The sequence below is a fragment of the Orbicella franksi genome, chromosome 14, assembly GCF_964199315.1.
Source record: "Orbicella franksi chromosome 14, jaOrbFran1.1, whole genome shotgun sequence".
NCBI classification, from domain to species: Eukaryota; Metazoa; Cnidaria; class Anthozoa; order Scleractinia; family Merulinidae; genus Orbicella; species Orbicella franksi.
In genome coordinates, this window is record NC_138158.1 from 7366356 (window position 1) to 7383049 (window position 16694).

At 39.8% G+C, this 16694-nt stretch overlaps 3 protein-coding genes across 4 annotated transcripts; 1 reads left to right on the forward strand and 2 right to left on the reverse strand.

Moving 5' to 3' along the window:
- Positions 1–838: 838 nt before the first annotated feature.
- On the forward strand, positions 839–2595 carry LOC145467583 (uncharacterized). Its single transcript, XM_081451151.1, has 2 exons — positions 839–1012; positions 1178–2595. The coding sequence occupies exons 1-2, from the start codon at positions 917–919 to the stop codon at positions 2030–2032; spliced, it is 951 nt and encodes a 316-aa protein (XP_081307277.1). The 5' UTR covers positions 839–916; the 3' UTR covers positions 2033–2595.
- A 918-nt stretch (positions 2596–3513) lies between these two features.
- On the reverse strand, positions 3514–7033 carry LOC145468736 (uncharacterized). The gene is made up of 3 exons (XM_081452439.1): positions 6282–7033; positions 5684–5742; positions 3514–5207 (listed from the first exon to the last, which is right to left on the reverse strand). The coding sequence occupies exons 1-3, from the start codon at positions 6484–6486 to the stop codon at positions 4191–4193; spliced, it is 1281 nt and encodes a 426-aa protein (XP_081308565.1). The 5' UTR covers positions 6487–7033; the 3' UTR covers positions 3514–4190.
- A 5039-nt stretch (positions 7034–12072) lies between these two features.
- On the reverse strand, positions 12073–16355 carry LOC145467579 (carboxypeptidase D-like). 2 transcript variants are annotated; one of them, XM_081451147.1, is made up of 3 exons: positions 15003–16355; positions 14210–14581; positions 12073–13801 (listed from the first exon to the last, which is right to left on the reverse strand). In XM_081451147.1, the coding sequence occupies exons 1-3, from the start codon at positions 16194–16196 to the stop codon at positions 13799–13801; spliced, it is 1569 nt and encodes a 522-aa protein (XP_081307273.1). In that variant the 5' UTR covers positions 16197–16355; the 3' UTR covers positions 12073–13798. The 2 variants fall into 2 exon arrangements, with proteins under 2 accessions (XP_081307273.1, XP_081307272.1); XM_081451146.1 differs by having other exon boundaries at positions 12073–14581.
- Between the last annotated feature and the right edge of the window lie 339 nt (positions 16356–16694).

Genomic DNA, 16694 nt, shown 5'->3' on the forward strand with positions numbered 1-16694 from the left:
AAAACAATATTCTTATTATAAAATAAGGGTGTAATGGTGTAGAAGTGAGTCCTTCCTTCATCCATGGTTCGCAGTCCTGTTCACTTATGGAAATGCATTAAAGTTCCACATGTGATCAAGCCATACAAACATGTATGTGCACATATATTTGTCCTTTGACCGAGTTTTTAATTTCCTGTATACAAATACAGTGATGTATGGCTCACGGCCGACAACCAGTAATTTTCCATTTGTACAAACATGACAGTCTTGTGATCAATGCGAGTTAATTGTCTTCTTTTTATAGCACAACGTCTACATGCTGTCGATATTTGATCAATCATAGTTCCTATTAAAAATTTCCGAGCGGAATGATCTCATTAGATAGCAACTCGAAAAATTTGCACTATGTGGATATCGAGAAGGGCTTTTAAACAAATTCAACATAGTTGTAAACAAATCCCGCCATACTGAATATTTTGTTCTGTATTTGTAAGCGTTATCTGTGTCATTCGTGACCTTCTTGAGCTTAGTATTTTACCGCTGGGTTTTATTAAATTATGCCCGTGTAATTGCTTCTTCTCTCATATTTTCACAACCAAAAGAATCTTTTTTGGCTTGAAATATTTCCGCATAATTAGCGATTCACCCTCGTTTAGCTTCGTTTCACACCGACGTGACTCCTCGAACAATCTGGGCTGTTATGAACTCGCTCTGTATTTATACCAAGCAGCTGTGTTTCTATTTTAGTCATGCCCATATATGGATAAGAAATACATCGTATTGGTTCCTCTTGATCGATTGTTCGATTGAACGAGAATTTTAACCAATAAGATGGCCATTAAAAAAGGCAAGTGACTTGTCAAAGGAAACTGCTTATTTAGCTGTGTGCAGTGAACCAAGGCATGCTGGAAACGTGCATAGCAAAGGTTCAAAAATGTCCTCGGTTGTCGACCCATTGCTTTCCACTGTCACTCTCGATTTATTGCGGCCTAAAGAGACGTTAGGCAATCCCGAAGAACATTTCAGAAAGGTAAGTCTTTATGGATGCCCGTGGGATTGAAAGAGCAGAACTTGCGTGATGTAGCAGCTAGCAGACATGTACTGTAGTATGTTACTAGCTGGTCAATTTTGGAACTTTCGAAGAACGCTAGTGACAAGTAAACGAAACCAACGCTTTCGATTCTTGTTTTTTTAGATATGGTTCGACATCGATAGCTTGAATTTTTCACAATTCAATGGCAAAGTGGACCTTTTTGATGACGGCGGTGCATTTGACTCCGAAAGCTCGCTCGATTCAGACTACGAGCTGAATTACAACGAGAAATATTTCTGCCAGGAAGACCTAATCGAAAGCAAGCTGAAAGATACAGAGTTGTTGTACGAATTGCCATATCAACAGGATGTCATTTGCTTGGAACTACGCTCTTCTAGCCCTGATAATTTATCAAGTTGCAGTCCTACGAGCGAGTCTTCTTCTGACATCGAAATTCAGCTAGACTGCATCCAGCCTGGAGGACTCACGTGCGCCGATGTTGAGATGAAACCTGTCTGTACGACCATCAAACAGACCTCGGAAGGCACGCAAACTGACAACGAATCAATGAGTACCGAGTCTTTGACCAAACTGGCGAAGGCAAAACTGACGATCGAAGGTTCTGCAGGAAACTCCAGCTCTTCAAAGCCAAACTCGAATACATTAAAGGCAACTAGCTCTTCAAATGCTAATGATGCGAAGGATTCCACTGATCCAACCCCAACGCAGTTACCCAAAGGGAAGCGAACATTGGCAAGGACTCATAAATGTACATTCGAAGGATGCAATAAATCGTATACTAAAAGCTCGCATCTTAAAGCTCACCAACGAACCCACACGGGTGAAAAACCATATCAGTGCAACTGGAAAGACTGTGGCTGGCGATTTGCGCGATCCGATGAACTTACAAGGCATTACCGAAAACATACGGGGATTAAGCCATTTAAATGTACAACGTGCGACCGTAGCTTTTCGCGATCAGATCACTTGTCGCTTCACATGAAACGACATTACTAAAGTGTGCTATGAAGGACAAAAGAGAAACTTATCGTGTATGAAATTCCAGCTTGGTCCTCTATGCGAAGCTGTAGGGAAATGATACCCATCAAGTAATATTTACAATTTTATACTCTATGAAAAAGTGCCCAAACAAGAAAAGACAGTTAAGAAAATGGGTTCAATTGAATCTTAATATTGAGTTAGGATTTTAAAAAAGAAAGAGGAAAAAGCTTATTATTGAGGTGGCAAATACCACTCATAAAATGTGTACATTAATATGTCGGCAAAACTAAAATAAATGCATAGCATTATAAAATGACTATTTTCTGGTGTTTGTTTGTTACTTCATCCTGTTGCTCATCTAGACAACATCTGTGACAGAACTACCCTGTGGCATGTCAGAAAGTGTACTGTACCATAATTAAAGCAGTTAGGAAGATACGGTTTCCTTGTTTAAATTGGTGGCACTTTATCTCGTGAAAATATGCTTTAAGTTTTTTTTTTCATTTATATTTTTTGCTTTAGCTTCTTTGCAATGCGTGGAACTTGGCATTGTCGGTAATTTTATTAGAACAGGATTTGTGTAGGTCATGGAATTTTGTTCTGCTTGTTTAAAAGGGCAGACATCGTATAAAATGGCTAGCATATTTCTGATTTGCATCATTCATTTTTCCTTATTTTTCTTTTCTTTTCTTCTTGTTTTTGCACAGCTAGAAATCTGTAAAAAGTGAAAAATATGTGTCATAAACGAAGTCATGAGAAACCCCGAGTTGGGTGAATTCCTGCCAACTGCAGAAAGGATAAAAACAGTAAATTTAAGCCTTGGAAAAATGTTTGTTAGTCTTTGAAAAGTGCTAAAAAGTGTTCTTGAATTCTGTTTGGAAGCATTTTATCCACAGCTTAATCAAGAATTCAGCCTTCCATGCTACAGAATTTCTGCATATATCAGGCCTAAATACCTGTGAAGGGTCTGTAAAGATGACTTCATTCTGCAGATATCATGAATATGAATGGCATCCACATTTTGACTGACATTGTCCATAGTGAAAAACTTGAACTTATGGTAGTCTGGAGTGTTAATACTAATGAAGGAATTGAAAGGGCTCAGGACTCCAAGACTCTAGTTGATAATACACAGGGATGAACAAGGAAGATTGCATATCAAGGCTCAAACACTAGTGAAGTCCCTCTTTGAATCTCAAAAAATTTTAAGGTCTGTGAATAAAAGGTATATATATGTTTGTGTAAAATAAATTGTCGCAAAGCAAAAGATGTAAAGGCTTTTTAAGCTGACAAGTTGCAGTTGATGCAGAATTTGACTTCGCACTGTTTTTCTCTTCATTAGAACTGGCTTAACTCCACAGGCTTCTCAGGAACAAACATGCAAGAGCTGGACCAGTGCGATTATCCATGCCACGCAGTGTGTAAATGCGAGTGTCTGAGGACGGACCAGCTTCAAGAGTAAAACTCTGTTTTATCCAAAAACATCAGCGATTGTACCAATCATACAATGCTTTCAACAACATAAAATATCCCGCAAGTGACTTGGATTTTCAGTATAAAAATAAAACTTGTTTTCAGGCTTAATGTTTAGCTATCACTCTAACATCGTGTGGTTTCCATGGCAACATGATATTTTTACTATTATATTATTTGTACTTTGTATTTGTACTCTGCTCGATGGACTTGAATAACAAGAATTAACATGACCTTCATGACAAATAACGTGACCGTCAACATTTCAGTCCAGAGTCCCAAGTCCACACACCAATCCTTATTTTCAGTAAGGGGATAAAGGAAATTTGGGCTAGCAAAATGATAAGTACTTCAAGAATGGATTATTTCGAACGTCTTGTTCGTATTGGGAGAGTTATCTATGCCCGTGTTGGTCACGCTAATCAACGGATCACACTTCTATTTGTCAAGTGTCACGCTCGATTATCAACCGCTGTTCGGCAAAATGAGCCCCCACTCAACGTCCGTCCTCTCGAGGATCGAGGACCTGCGGGGAACCGAACTTTTCTCGAAAAATAAAGTGACATTCACTGGACCTTATTTTACGCCAGCTATCGCAAGTTCCTAACCTTAAGAGACCAGTCACACATTTCAATACGCACTGGTGAAGAAGCGAGTTTTGGTTTTGGCCGTGATGACGAAGAAATTGCAAACAAAAAGATCACGGGTTCTTGGAAACTAATTCCGTAGAACAAGGACGTGTCACAGCAATACTCGTGTTGACTGCAATACCCTGTTGAGGCCCTGAGTCTCCATGCAATTCATGAAGGTCTTCTTTCACCAAAAGCGGCTCTTTTGCTTGCTCAACCAAAAACTCTGGTTTAAGCGCACTTTGGACCGCTTTCTGATCTATAGCTCTTGAACTGACTGTCTTGTATTGCAAGTGTTTGCTATGGGAAAGTTTTGGCAAAAGTGTTAGGTTTTCCCTCAGAGGAGGGAGATTGATCGTCTTGACGTGTTTTGTTGTCTGTAGCGCCCTGTCAATTGGCAACAACTGCAAATACTTCTTGTAGAACGTTTTACGTGTGTCGTGACTGTTTTCTGTAGGAGTCTCGGGACTAACTCCCCCCATGACTGATATAACGGAAGGGTTGAAAATCTTTCTTTGGCACAGTCTTGTTTTAGTTGTGAAAGGTTGTTGTAGTCCTTCCATCCCTTTGTCAATCTTTGCTTTTCTTCTTGCTGCGAGTCTTCTCTCCAAGTTGCATATTTTAGAGATCGGATTCACTACGGGCTTAGAATATTCCTCACACCGACGTTCTCTCCCCTCCAAAGTCCTGTAAGGTTCGGGCGTGGCAACCTTGGCCTCAACCTCGTTCCCGGGACTTTTTACTTTTTCCGCTCCTCCTAATTTCAAAGGGAAATGTCCTGGAAACGAGGTTGCCTTGGACTTGAGCCCTGGCTGGTTAGTAACGAGATGTTGCCGAATTTCTCGAATATCTTTGTCAGGTTTTCTTTCTGTCAATAAAGGCATCATTTCGTGGTTGTAATATATATGCCGTTTCAAGCAGATTTCGAGTAACCGGCCAGAAAATGTGTTCATTGTCGACATCTCATTCAGCGCTGTTTGCAGCCGGCTCTTGTCTATAGTTCTAGGTGGTACTTGACCAAATAAAGAACGGCACCATTCTGAAAGACAACGAACAAACTTGTAAAACCCATGAAAATGTTTATTAACCTAGTCATATTGAAATTATTTAAGGAGGGTACTTGCTTTTCTGATGGAAAGACCCGCTATTTGACTGCCTCCCTCCTTCGGGCTCCCTCTTCCCTCGCCGTCAGACGGATACGTTAGATGATTACAGCTTCTGTTCAGGAAATTGAGCCCGCACTTCCCATCCCTCCCTCCCTTAGTCGGTAGGAACGAAGACCGGACACGGCGGGATTGGTGTAATTATGGCCCAACAGAAACCCGTGACTTTGACGGAACTTTTAGTTGAAGCAAATGATCAGATTTTGAGGGGTTATGGCAACATGTATTACGCTGAAAAATAGTTGAGCTTTTGTTAAAATTCCTAAGATTGTTCTGCTATGAACAGACCGGTTAGGTCATTGAAAAGTCTTTGCCATAAACAGTAGTGCTCAAAACCCGCATCATGATTACCCATAGAAAAATAACCCCTAAGGTTTGTTTATACTGAGTGCTGAGAGAACGATTTGCTCACCTGTTGGGAATATTTGTCGTTCTTCATCGTTAAACCACTCGACAATTCCTAGTTATGTAAACAGTATATCGGGAAAAGAAAAAAAATAATAGTCAATATTCTCTAGTGCATTCTTCAAAACTTATCTGATCTTACTTTTCTGTAGACTTTCTCGTTCGGGCCGGAAAAATAACACCTTTGGGTTTAGAAATATTGTACCAGAAGATTTGAGTTTTGGAAGATCTCGCTAAGATCTTTTTCACTCGAAGCCTATTGCTTCCTGTCAGGTTTACCTTTTACGAATAAAAATGTCTCTGAGGAATATGAACGTGATAGTTCTGTGTTCTATCGAGTTTTAGTATAAATCTACTAGCGTTCTATCATGAATGCTGTTCTCTGATTGGCTACGCTACTCACGTTCTATTCTGTTGTAGATAGTGAGTAGCGTAGCAACGTGCGCTAGGGCTGCTTCTTTGTCTGTGAAGAGGATTTAGATAAAGTTTTGAGTGACTAGTAGATTTAAACCAATCAGCGAGCATATTTTCTTCGGGCTGTTTTCAAAATATATACATTTGTTCAGAATATTTCAGTTTTTAAAGGAATCAGACCTATGTCGTCGTGTAGAAGAACGAGCTGGCTGATGTCCCATCCACAGAGATGTTCACGACGAGCAAGACTCAAAGAATTCCTGTAAGAAAGATATAAACACATTCTTAGGCCCTGTCCACAATACGCCGGAGAAATTTGAAAACGCAACTTTATTTCTACGGTTAGGCCTGCCCTCCACATTGATCCGCCACGAAAACGGAGCATTTCGAAAACTCTCTTCAAACCGGAGGAATTTGAAAACGCCGGCTTTGCGTTTTAGTGTGGACGGAAAACATTTTGAAAACGGAGCTTTTCGGAAACGATGACGTCACGATAATCATGTGATTTCCCTGACCGAAAACAAATCCAAAATATATGGGTTATTGACCAAGTGTAAGGTCAAGATGGCTGGATATTGGCCAAGTTCTTTTTTTGCGAGTTTATGGACCGAGACGGAGTCGAGGTCCATAAACTCGCAAAAAAAGAACGAGGCCAATATCCAGCCATCTTGACCGAACAAGCTTGGTCAATAAGGGATTTATTATATGGCTTTCGGGGAAATTTTTCTTGCGGGACACGGCGGGTAGTCCCGAGCGGGCAAGATAGCTCCATCTTGCCCGCTCGGGTAGCCAATCACAGCGCAGGATTTGATTCATCTTGCCCGCTCACGGAGCTAGCCATATAATAAGACCAGTTATTGGTGCGTTTTCAAATTTCTCTGGCGTAGTGTGGACGGGTCCTTACATAAAACATAACCATTCAGTAAAGCATATCAGGCCCTCAGACCAGCGTTAAATAGCAGAATGTCCAAAAAATCACGGTAGATATCACAGTGCTTTCAACTATTCACATTATTAAGAAAATAAGAAATGTTTTAATCGTTTATTCCAAGAGCTTATCACTCGTGACTGTTATTATCCTTATTATTTCTATTGGCGTTTCTCTTCTTGAATTGTGGAACGAAAAAATGCATAGAATCCATAGATGAAGAACTAGAATAGTGGTAGAGATTGTGTTTTGTATTTTTTTACATTTCTGGGTGGGTGTGTGTGGCCTGCTTCCCAAAACCCTGACCCTATTTCAGACCAAAATCTGCGATTTTCCCTGCCCTATTCTAAGACCTGACCTAAGATGTGATACCCCATCTAAACCAATTCAGACCTGCATTGTAATCAGTTCTCTAGACCAATTTTAAAGGCAATGTTTAAATGCTTTTATTAGGTAGGATACAGAAATATGATGAAAAGCTTTGTGATTAAAGGTTTATACTGCCATGGTCAAACAGACACCTCCATGATCTTTATCCGCGAGGACTGAAGCCCTTTGGACATGTTGGAAGTTACCACCAACTCACAGTATACTGGACATAAAAATTTAGAAACGAGCGCATTTGGAAGAAACCTTGACTGTTTTTATTGTCATATTAGGATTCTAAAGGAATTAAGGAAGCTAAAGGCTGAGGCAAAATATGAACATGGATCAAAGATAGCGTGTAGTGTTGTTCGCCCTTTACAAAGAAGGATCGTGGGTAACCATTGGCAACCACACTGTCAAAGATATTGGGCTTCATCTACTGGTGTTGCTCTATGTAACCATGAACTTTTCATAACAATACGATTGCAAGGATGATTTTAGAGAATAGAGCAACCATCCTCTTCTTGAACCACTAAAAATCATTTGGTTTTCCCTGCATGCTCGTTAACATCTACAAAGTAACAATATTTTAAGCATTTGCGCGGCATTTGTGACGCAGACGATATATGCAGGGTCTTGAGGGCAGCGTTTAAAGCAGCGCTTAGACCATGCTAGAAAAATTGGGAATGGTGACGGCCGGTATACTAGAAGTCGGGAGAAAATTATATTTTTAGAGGCTAGACCGTGAAACAACTTTTTAATCGCTAATCTAGAACTTAAAGGTCTGTCTGAAACATTCTGCTGCAGTCCATTCAATTTGTATTTCCATAAACAATAAAGTAATGGATTTTTCATAAGCTAATCATCCGAGCTGAAACAATTGTACTGGGTGTATAATTGACAAAAAAAAAAACAACTTGCAGCAAAGTTTACGAGACCTATTCTATTGTTTGTTGCGTGAAATGCAAGCGTTGTTTTCCGTAGTAGCCACTCTAGGTTAGGAAATATTTATTTGAGTTTGAGCCTTTTTTAATGAGCAATCTATAACTGTCTATCAATTTATTAGCTGGAAACGTCAACGCACGTACCTCGCGTCTTGTGTCGGAAGATGATGGAATAGTGTCCTTCTTAGGCTGCTGTTTGCCGCCATACAATCTCGTTTTATCTTTTCCCTAACACAGACATCGAGGTCGTAATATCAGGCTGACTCTACTAATCCATTCAAATTTAAATGTGAGTTTCACTGTAACCCGCCACAGGAGATGTAATTTAAAAATTTTCCACCATTATTTGTTTATATCTTGACACGAAAGCTTTTGCGGGGGCACTGTTACAAAGCAAAAACATGTTTGTAGCGCTCGGAAATGTCTGATAAATAAATAATAATGGAGTTTTAACACCATCCAATTAACAACTTAGAACAAATCTTGCGGGTTTATGCGTAGTTTAATTTCATTTCCATGGTTCATAAACAAGATACAATAGGCGCAACGGCTGGCACAACGTAGGATCATTGGCACCACACAGCATGTGCTTCAATAGCTAAGTAATGTGAATGCCTGTTTTCCTTTTTTACATAACTATAGGAGAGATCAGCATGGACACCTCCTAAGTGCAGCTTACAAAAGTTTTTAAAAGGGTGAAATGAGCCGTGATAGATTTGAATGGAATCTTAGTCTGCATAGAAAGCGTTGACAATGATTGATAATGCAGTTAATTGGTCTATGGGAAAATTAAAGCATCGCTTGCTCCCAGCCCAGAGAGGTGGGATACTCCCAGAAAAGTCTTGTGGGGGTGTGCGGCCAACTACCCAAAACCCTTACCCTATTTATGACCAAAATCTGCGATTTTTGCTACCCTATTTAAGACCTGAGCAAAACTTCGACACCCTATTTATGACCGTTGCGGCTGGCACAGGTTACCCTAAACATAAGTTGTTGACGGTCCTATTGACATCGATGAAAAAGTAGCTTCTTGTAAGACACATACCCAATTCAAGACTAGAGTGTTGAAGTCATACCCTATTTAAGACCAAAATGGCCAAAATCGACACCTCATTTCTGACCAAAACGGCTGAAAAATCCTACCCTTTGGGGCCGCACATACCTATATAGCCCATATAAGGGAGTACTCCGCCGGGGCTCCCACTGAGCTAAATAATGCAGTATATGAATAATTATGATAATGTAATTTATGAATGATTCGATTATGAAGGAGTATGTAAAAAGTTACGTTCATTCGATCAACTTAAACGAGCTACGTCACGGTTTGAGCATCTTGAAAATATTAGCCTAAATTTTTCAAGTTCGTCGTTTGTAATCCGTGTTAATCTTCTCCATCCTTAACCATCCTTGTTACTTTATGGTTTATTATTATCTCTTTGATGTTTTCATGGCGAGATTCAGGAGACTCTGAAATACCCAGCAGGACATGGGTTCTAATTTCCGGTGACGTCATGGTGCTTGTGCTAATCAGATGTGCCGTAATCTGTCATTACTGAACAATTTGTGGGTGTTTGGTGTATGAGCCGTTTGGCATTTGACAGAATAATTTAATGCGCTAAACCAGATCACCAACCATATATGGCCTGGTTAACAAAGTTTAAACAGTTAATATTATAACCAGAGGCCTAGCTGTATATGCATCGCGCGAAATTCGATCAAAGAACGAGTGGTGCGAGGTAGAGCATGGCGGCAAATCCATGTTCTGTTCGCTTCTATCGATCAAATTCGAGGACAGTCACTCTATCCGAGCCAAATTTGATTCGCCATGTCGAGCAAATGGTTTCATAAACCACGAGAGTTCATCGAAAGTGATTCCTTTCCGTTTTTCAAACATGACATCGCACAAGTTTATATTTTAGGTTTGTCTGATACAAATCATAGTGGCGGGTTCGTGGATCCATCGTGGTCATCGTGGTTTCAATCTTCGAGAAAGAAAGACACAGTTATTGCTGCTACCCTCTTCGGAATAGCTTGAAGAGCGTTAAACAACAGGTTCAACAGGTGGAAAAAAACAATGATATCAAACATCGGCCGTGTGAGTGTAATATGGTCGCCATCTTAAAACAAAGTGCAGGTTTTCTGATGTAAGAACTTTATATGTAGTAGCTTGGTAGTTTCTGCGTGAATATTGAGATATAAAACTGTCACTTAAAACTTCATCTCTCAATGTTAGAGCGCTATCTCTTCAACACGTGAAAAAAAGAATGATGTAAAACTTCGGCCATGTGAGTCTAATATGGCTGCGATCTTGAAACAAAGTGCAACTTTTCTGGTCTAGTAACTTTTTATGTAGTAGCTTGGTAGTTTTTGCGTGAATATTAAGATATAAAACTGTCACCCAAAGCTTCATCTCTCCATAGTAGAACACCATCTCTTCAACGGGTAAAAAAAGAAAAGAATGATGTCAAACATCGGCCATTTTAGGCTTATATAGCTGCCATCTTAAAACGAAGTGCAACTTTTCTGGTTTACTAACTTTTTATGTAGTAGCTTGGTAGTTTTTGTGAAAATATTAAGATATAAAACTGTGACCTAAAATTTCATCTCTCGATGGTAGAATCCCATCTCTTCAACGGCTAAAAAAAAAAAGAATGATGTCAAACCTCGGCCATGTTAGTCTAATATGACCACCATCTTGAAACGAAGTCCATCTCAGGTCTAATGCCGTTTTTCTCAGCAACCTGCTAGTCTTTGCCTCTATGTCAAGACAGTCTACTCTCACCTGGAACATCACCTCTCGATATTAGAATCCCATCTCTTTCGTGGGTTAGAAAGAGGATGATGTCAAACAACAGCCACGTTAGTCTAATATGGTCGCCATCTTGAAACAAAGTCCAACTTTTCTGGTCTACTTTTTATGTAGTAGCTTGGTAGATTGTAGTATTATGTAGTAGCTTGTAGTAGCTTGTAGTAGCTTGTAGTAGCTTGTAGTAGCTTGGTAGATCTTGATGGTAAAATCCCATCTCTTCAACGGGTGAAAAAAGAATGATGTGACACATTGGCCATTTAAGGATAATGTGGCTGCCATCTTAAAACGAAGTGCAACTTTTCTGGTCTGACAACTTTTTATGTAATAGCTTGGTAGTTTTTGCGTGAATATTAAGATGTTAAACTGTCATGTAAAACTTCATCTCTCGATGGTAGAATCCCATCTCTTAAACGGGCGAAAAAAAGAATGATGTCAAACATCGGCCATGTTAGTCTAATATGGCCACCATTTTGAAACGAAGTGCAACTTTTCTGGTCTAATAACTTTTTATGTAATAGCTTGGTACATTTTGTGTGAATTTCAAAATGTAAAACTCTCACGTAAAACTTCATCTCTTGATGGTAAAATCCCATCTCTTCAACGGGTGAAAAAAGAATGATGTCAAACATCGGCCATGTTAGTCTAATATGGCCACCCTCTTGAAACGAAGTGCAACTTTTCTGGTCTAATAACTTTTTATGTAGTAGCTTGGTAAATTTTGTGTGGATTTCAAGATGTAAAACTCTCACGTAAAACTTCATCTCTTAATGGTAGAATCCCATCTCTTAAACGGGTGAAAAAAAGAATGATGTCAAACATCGGCCATGTTAGTCTAATATGGCCAAACTCTTGAAACGAAGTGCAACTTTTCTGGTCTAATAACTTTTTATGTAGTAGCTTGGTAAATTTTGTGTGGATTTCAAGACGTAAAACTGTCATGTAAAACTTCATCTCTTAATGGTAGAATTCCATCTCTTCAACGGGTGAAAAAAAGAATGATGTCAAACCTTGGCCATGTTAGTATAATATTGCCACCATCTTGAAACGAAGTGCAACTTTTCTGGTCTAATAACTTTTTATTTAGTAGTTTGGTAGTTTTTGCGTGAATGTTAAAATATAAAACTGTCATCTGAAAGTTCATCTGTCGATGGTAAAATCCCATCTCATCAACGGGTGAAAAAAAGAATGATAGGAATCATCGGCCATGTTAGGCTAATATGGCTGCCATCTTGAAACGAAATGCAACTTTTCTGGTCTAATAACTTTTTATGTAGTAGCTTAGTAGTTTTTAAGTGAATATTAAGATATAAAACTGTCACCTAAAACTTCATCTCTCAATGTTAAAACGCTATGTCTTCAGCGGGTGAAAAAAACGGATGATGTCAAACAACGGCCATGCATGTGAGTCTAATATGGCTGCCATCTTGAAACGAAGTGCAACTTTTCTGGTGTAACAACTTTTTATGTAGTAGCTTGGTAGTTTTTGTGTGAATATCAAGGTTTAAAAGTGTCATCTAAAACTTCATCTTTCGAGTATAGAATTTCTTCTCGTTAGCGGGTGAAAAAGACGATGATGTCAAACATCGGCCATGTTAGTCTAATACGGGCGTCATTTTAAAATGAAATTCAACAGCTCAGGTCTAATAACGTTTTTCTTAATACATTGCTAATTTTTTTTATTTACATCAAGACAGTGTACTGTCGCCTGGAACTTCATCTGTCGATATTAGAATCCCATATTTTTGACGGGTTGAAAAGAGGATAAAGTCCAAACAGCAGCCTTGTTAGTCTACTTAGTAAATGACTATGTTCAGGTTCCATTCAATTTCAAGGTTATATTAATGTGACCAAAATAACTCAAAATACCGTGACTGAGCTCCTTTAAGGTTTTGTTCTTTGAATACGTATGAAAATTTCTCAAATGGAAACGGGACTCACGTTTAAATATTAATAGGAACTTCAGATTTGAGAACGAGTACGAGATCGAGTACGAGAACGACTTTTTAATTCTAGTTTGCAGGCTTCACATTATCACGTCACATACCCATCTCATCCCATGAGCTACCCTCTCTGCCTAAAACCAGCATGAAGAACTAGGGCTCTGGAAACGTCACTGGTTTGAACTTCGAAAATCGAACTCGTACTTAGTTTCGTGTTCGTATTCCAATGTAAAGGTCTCTAATAGCACCCACATGATCTCCCAAACGTACAACAAAATCTACTTGGAGCAAATGCACAGTTTCAAAACGTGCTCAAAGAGCTCTAGACTTCCAAAATTGTTTAGAGAAAAGTGTAAAAGCGCGTTTTCCTGTTTGGATTGATAACCGTCTGTTTGGAGTGATAACCGTCCTGTCAATCAACAGCATGACATGTGTCCAGGTCTAGCTTGCCTGATAGTTTTTCTTCTTGCCCAGATCTCTATGGCGCAAGAATTCTTTCCCGTACCAGAACGGAATTTGGGTTCGAGACAATAATGCCATTTTCAAAAGACGTCAGCAAATGTATTAAGTGAACCTTTTAAAAAACTTTCCTATTAATGAAAGCGTTTTTTACTGTTCCAGCTTTTCCTTTCCCTGGCGTGATGTTATTAGCCTCCAGACTTCGCGCGGCCATCACCATCAAGGTGGCCAGATTTTTCTCCGCCTATCACTCACTGAGGAGACATAGAGGACAAAGGCAAGTAGTCTTAATTTGTTAGCAGAGACTAAAAGATAGAAGTAACAGGCCTGAAATTTTAGGTGTCCTAAAGCCAAAACTCAGAAACAGTTTTCCTTATCCTTGGTCTTTCATGGAACAGCCAACAATAAGAAATCTGATCAAATTCACGAATGTTCAAAAGAAAACAATAAGCGCTAGCCGCTTATCTCAATCATACCAACATGGAAGTTAGTGTGTAGCGTTACCAATTCTTATCAGTAGTTTAAAGGAAGTTTTTATGGTCTGGACTTCATTTCGGACGAGGAAAAGTACGCGCATGCCGTCCATAACCATCATAAGACATTCTCCTGTGGATGTCATCATAATCATCACTGCGCTCATCATTAAAACCCAGGCTGGGTACCTTGTGCTGGCTTGGATCCCTGTACTGGCTAGGATCTTTCTCCTGTATGTGCCTGTAATCGTCTTCATTTAGAATTCGTTCCCGTGGCCACATATCCATCTGTACCTGGTGCCGAGGCTCTCTCATTCTCATTTTCTTAAGAGTGAAGTTAAGCTTAGCTGCTTTATCGGACAACACTGTACATGACTTGGTCTCTGGTTCAAATCCTTTGGCGGAAACCGTGATCTCATAGGACCCTGGGACTAGCAAACGCCAAAAGTCTCCGTCACGCGATGAAAATACGTCATGACGACGGTTTGCAACAGTAATCCTCGCTCCATCGATTGGTTGGTCGTCTTCATCCTTTATAAACCCGTTCACACCTGAGTGAACCTAACAGAAGGAGAATAAACATTACTATGTCATCTGATTTGTACGTAACTTGACATGAAAATAGTACTAAATAACGTCGATTAAGCATGTTACCGAAAAACGTTATTCGTAGACAAGCTAGAAAAAGGTCGACAAATGTCGGCGTTTCGAAACAATCAGAAGCCCAGATATCGCTTAAAAACCCTGCCCTGAAGTTTCCCCTTTAAAACTCGCGCCAATCCCCTGCCTTTTGCTTATCACTGCGGACTGATGTAAACATAGGAGCGACATTTGGCGTTTGAAGGAAGCCTCTCTCAAATTCCTTTTTTTGGGTTTCTCATGTAATGCTTACTTCAAACTCACGATCCTGTAGGAGACATTATGAAATGAAATTTCTATCTTAAGACTTACACGCTTACCACTCCAGTATTGTTCAATTTACCTGCTCAATATACTTCAGAAGTGCCTCTTTGTTTTCCCTCCAATACTCCGGTAACTCAGTCGCATTAGGAAACTTCTGGCAGCCAAGTTCAAGCGTTATATCAAAGCAGTTCGAGTGCACGTAGTTGTAATCTTGCATTCCCCCTGACACACTGAACCACTTGGCGCCATTTGTTATCCCGTCTATGAAATGCTCTCGGGGGATGTCTTTACATTTCCAAGGGGCATTTGCGAGGTGCATTGTGGGATGGGCTTCTGAATAAGAGCGCGCCAATTGTCTGAACACGTCATCATCCGGGGTAGCACTGTACACGCTCTGTCCCGAGGGATTATCATCATACGGGTAATTTGCCACAAGTGCTCCACTGTGCAAACTCGCTGACAGCACAAAGGGAATAGAATTGATCCATTTCATGACCGCCCGTGTTTCCGGTTGAGGTGCTCCGTTAGTGCTTGGGAAAAATTGATCCGGGAAATTACGATTCAAGTCGATCCCGTTCGCGTTAGATCGACTTGACTTCCACTCTTCGTCTGAAAAGGTGGCGGCCATTTCATATCCATCCGGATTCATGCTCGGCATAATATGTATCCTTGTCGTGTCTATGATGTTGGTAACCCTGGGATTAACACCGTAGTTTTTGCACAGGTATTTTATCAGGTGAAGTAACATCTCCCGTCCTATCGCTTCATCCCCGTGCATATTAGCAACGTACTTAAACTCCGGTTCCCCCGGTTCGTGTTTCCCTGGGTTATTGGAAATTTCCATGACCCACAGTTTGCGGTTTTGTACCGAGATACCGATGTCATACAAGTGCGCTATTTTGCTGTACTTTCTTGAATAATCCTTCAGTAGCCATGTCATTTCTTCATAGTTATGATGTCTAAAGCTGATATTCTTCTCATGTATTTCTTCTTTGGCATCGTTTTCTAATTCCTTTGGAGTTGTTCCGGTGACTACTTGGTTATGCTCCTTGAAATCGTCTCTTGCAACGTCCAGTTTGTGCTTGATGTCTTTGACGCCTGCAAAAGGTTCTTTCTTGTTGTTTGAAGACTTAGTCCGGGCGGATTCGGTTTCATGTTTATTTTCTTTGGCAAAAGATATCTTTTTAGCTGCTTTGTCGGGTGGCTTTCCCAAGGCAGAAAGTACCAAGCCTTGTAGAACCAAACAAAGTGCTAGGAGCTTCAGATGAGGCATAATTGATGTGCTCCTTGTTCTGATATCCAGCTGAAATGTCTGACAGTTTCGGTGAACACTGATCAATTTAGAGTTTGTTCATCGCTTCTGACATCACTAAAGGAGTGGTTAATAGCCTACCACACCTTTAAACATTTTAGTTATGATCTTTACCTTGTGCATCGCATCACTTCTACGAACGGCTAACCATTAGTGAACGATCGTGGTCGTGTTCAGCAATAACAGTTGAACAATAATTTACTTATTTACTTGAATTAACACTATATCGATATCAAACCAAAGTATAGCTTTGCAGCTTAGTAAAAATATATTTTATTGCTTTTCAAGGAGTGTTTTTGTATAGCAACGCGGAATAGAAGTCCATGATCTGTTAACTAAGAGATTTTAAGTGCATTGGTTAGCCGGCCACCTGTTTTGAAGCGACAGGTAACAAAGTTACCTGCTCAGCACCTTTGAACGCCAAATTTTGTTGAATAATCGTTTTTAAACGTGGATTTG

Excerpts from the sequence above, each read along its gene's own strand:
- LOC145468736 (XM_081452439.1), bottom strand. The coding sequence starts at position 6,486 with ATGCTCCGTTTTCGTGGCGGATCAATGTGGAGGGCAGGCCTAACCGTA. Across the intron at positions 5,743-6,281 it reads TCTTCTACACGACGACATAG|GAATTGTCGAGTGGTTTAAC; the intron begins GTCTGATTCCTT and ends TTACATAACTAG. Across the intron at positions 5,208-5,683 it reads TCCCAACAGGTGAGCAAATC|GTTAATAAACATTTTCATGG; the intron begins GTTCTCTCAGCA and ends CAATATGACTAG.
- LOC145467579 (XM_081451146.1), bottom strand. The coding sequence starts at position 16,196 with ATGCCTCATCTGAAGCTCCTAGCACTTTGTTTGGTTCTACAAGGCTTG. Across the intron at positions 14,582-15,002 it reads TTCTGAAGTATATTGAGCAG|GTTCACTCAGGTGTGAACGG; the intron begins GTAAATTGAACA and ends TCCTTCTGTTAG.
- LOC145467583 (XM_081451151.1), top strand. The coding sequence starts at position 917 with ATGTCCTCGGTTGTCGACCCATTGCTTTCCACTGTCACTCTCGATTTA. Across the intron at positions 1,013-1,177 it reads CCGAAGAACATTTCAGAAAG|ATATGGTTCGACATCGATAG; the intron begins GTAAGTCTTTAT and ends TTGTTTTTTTAG.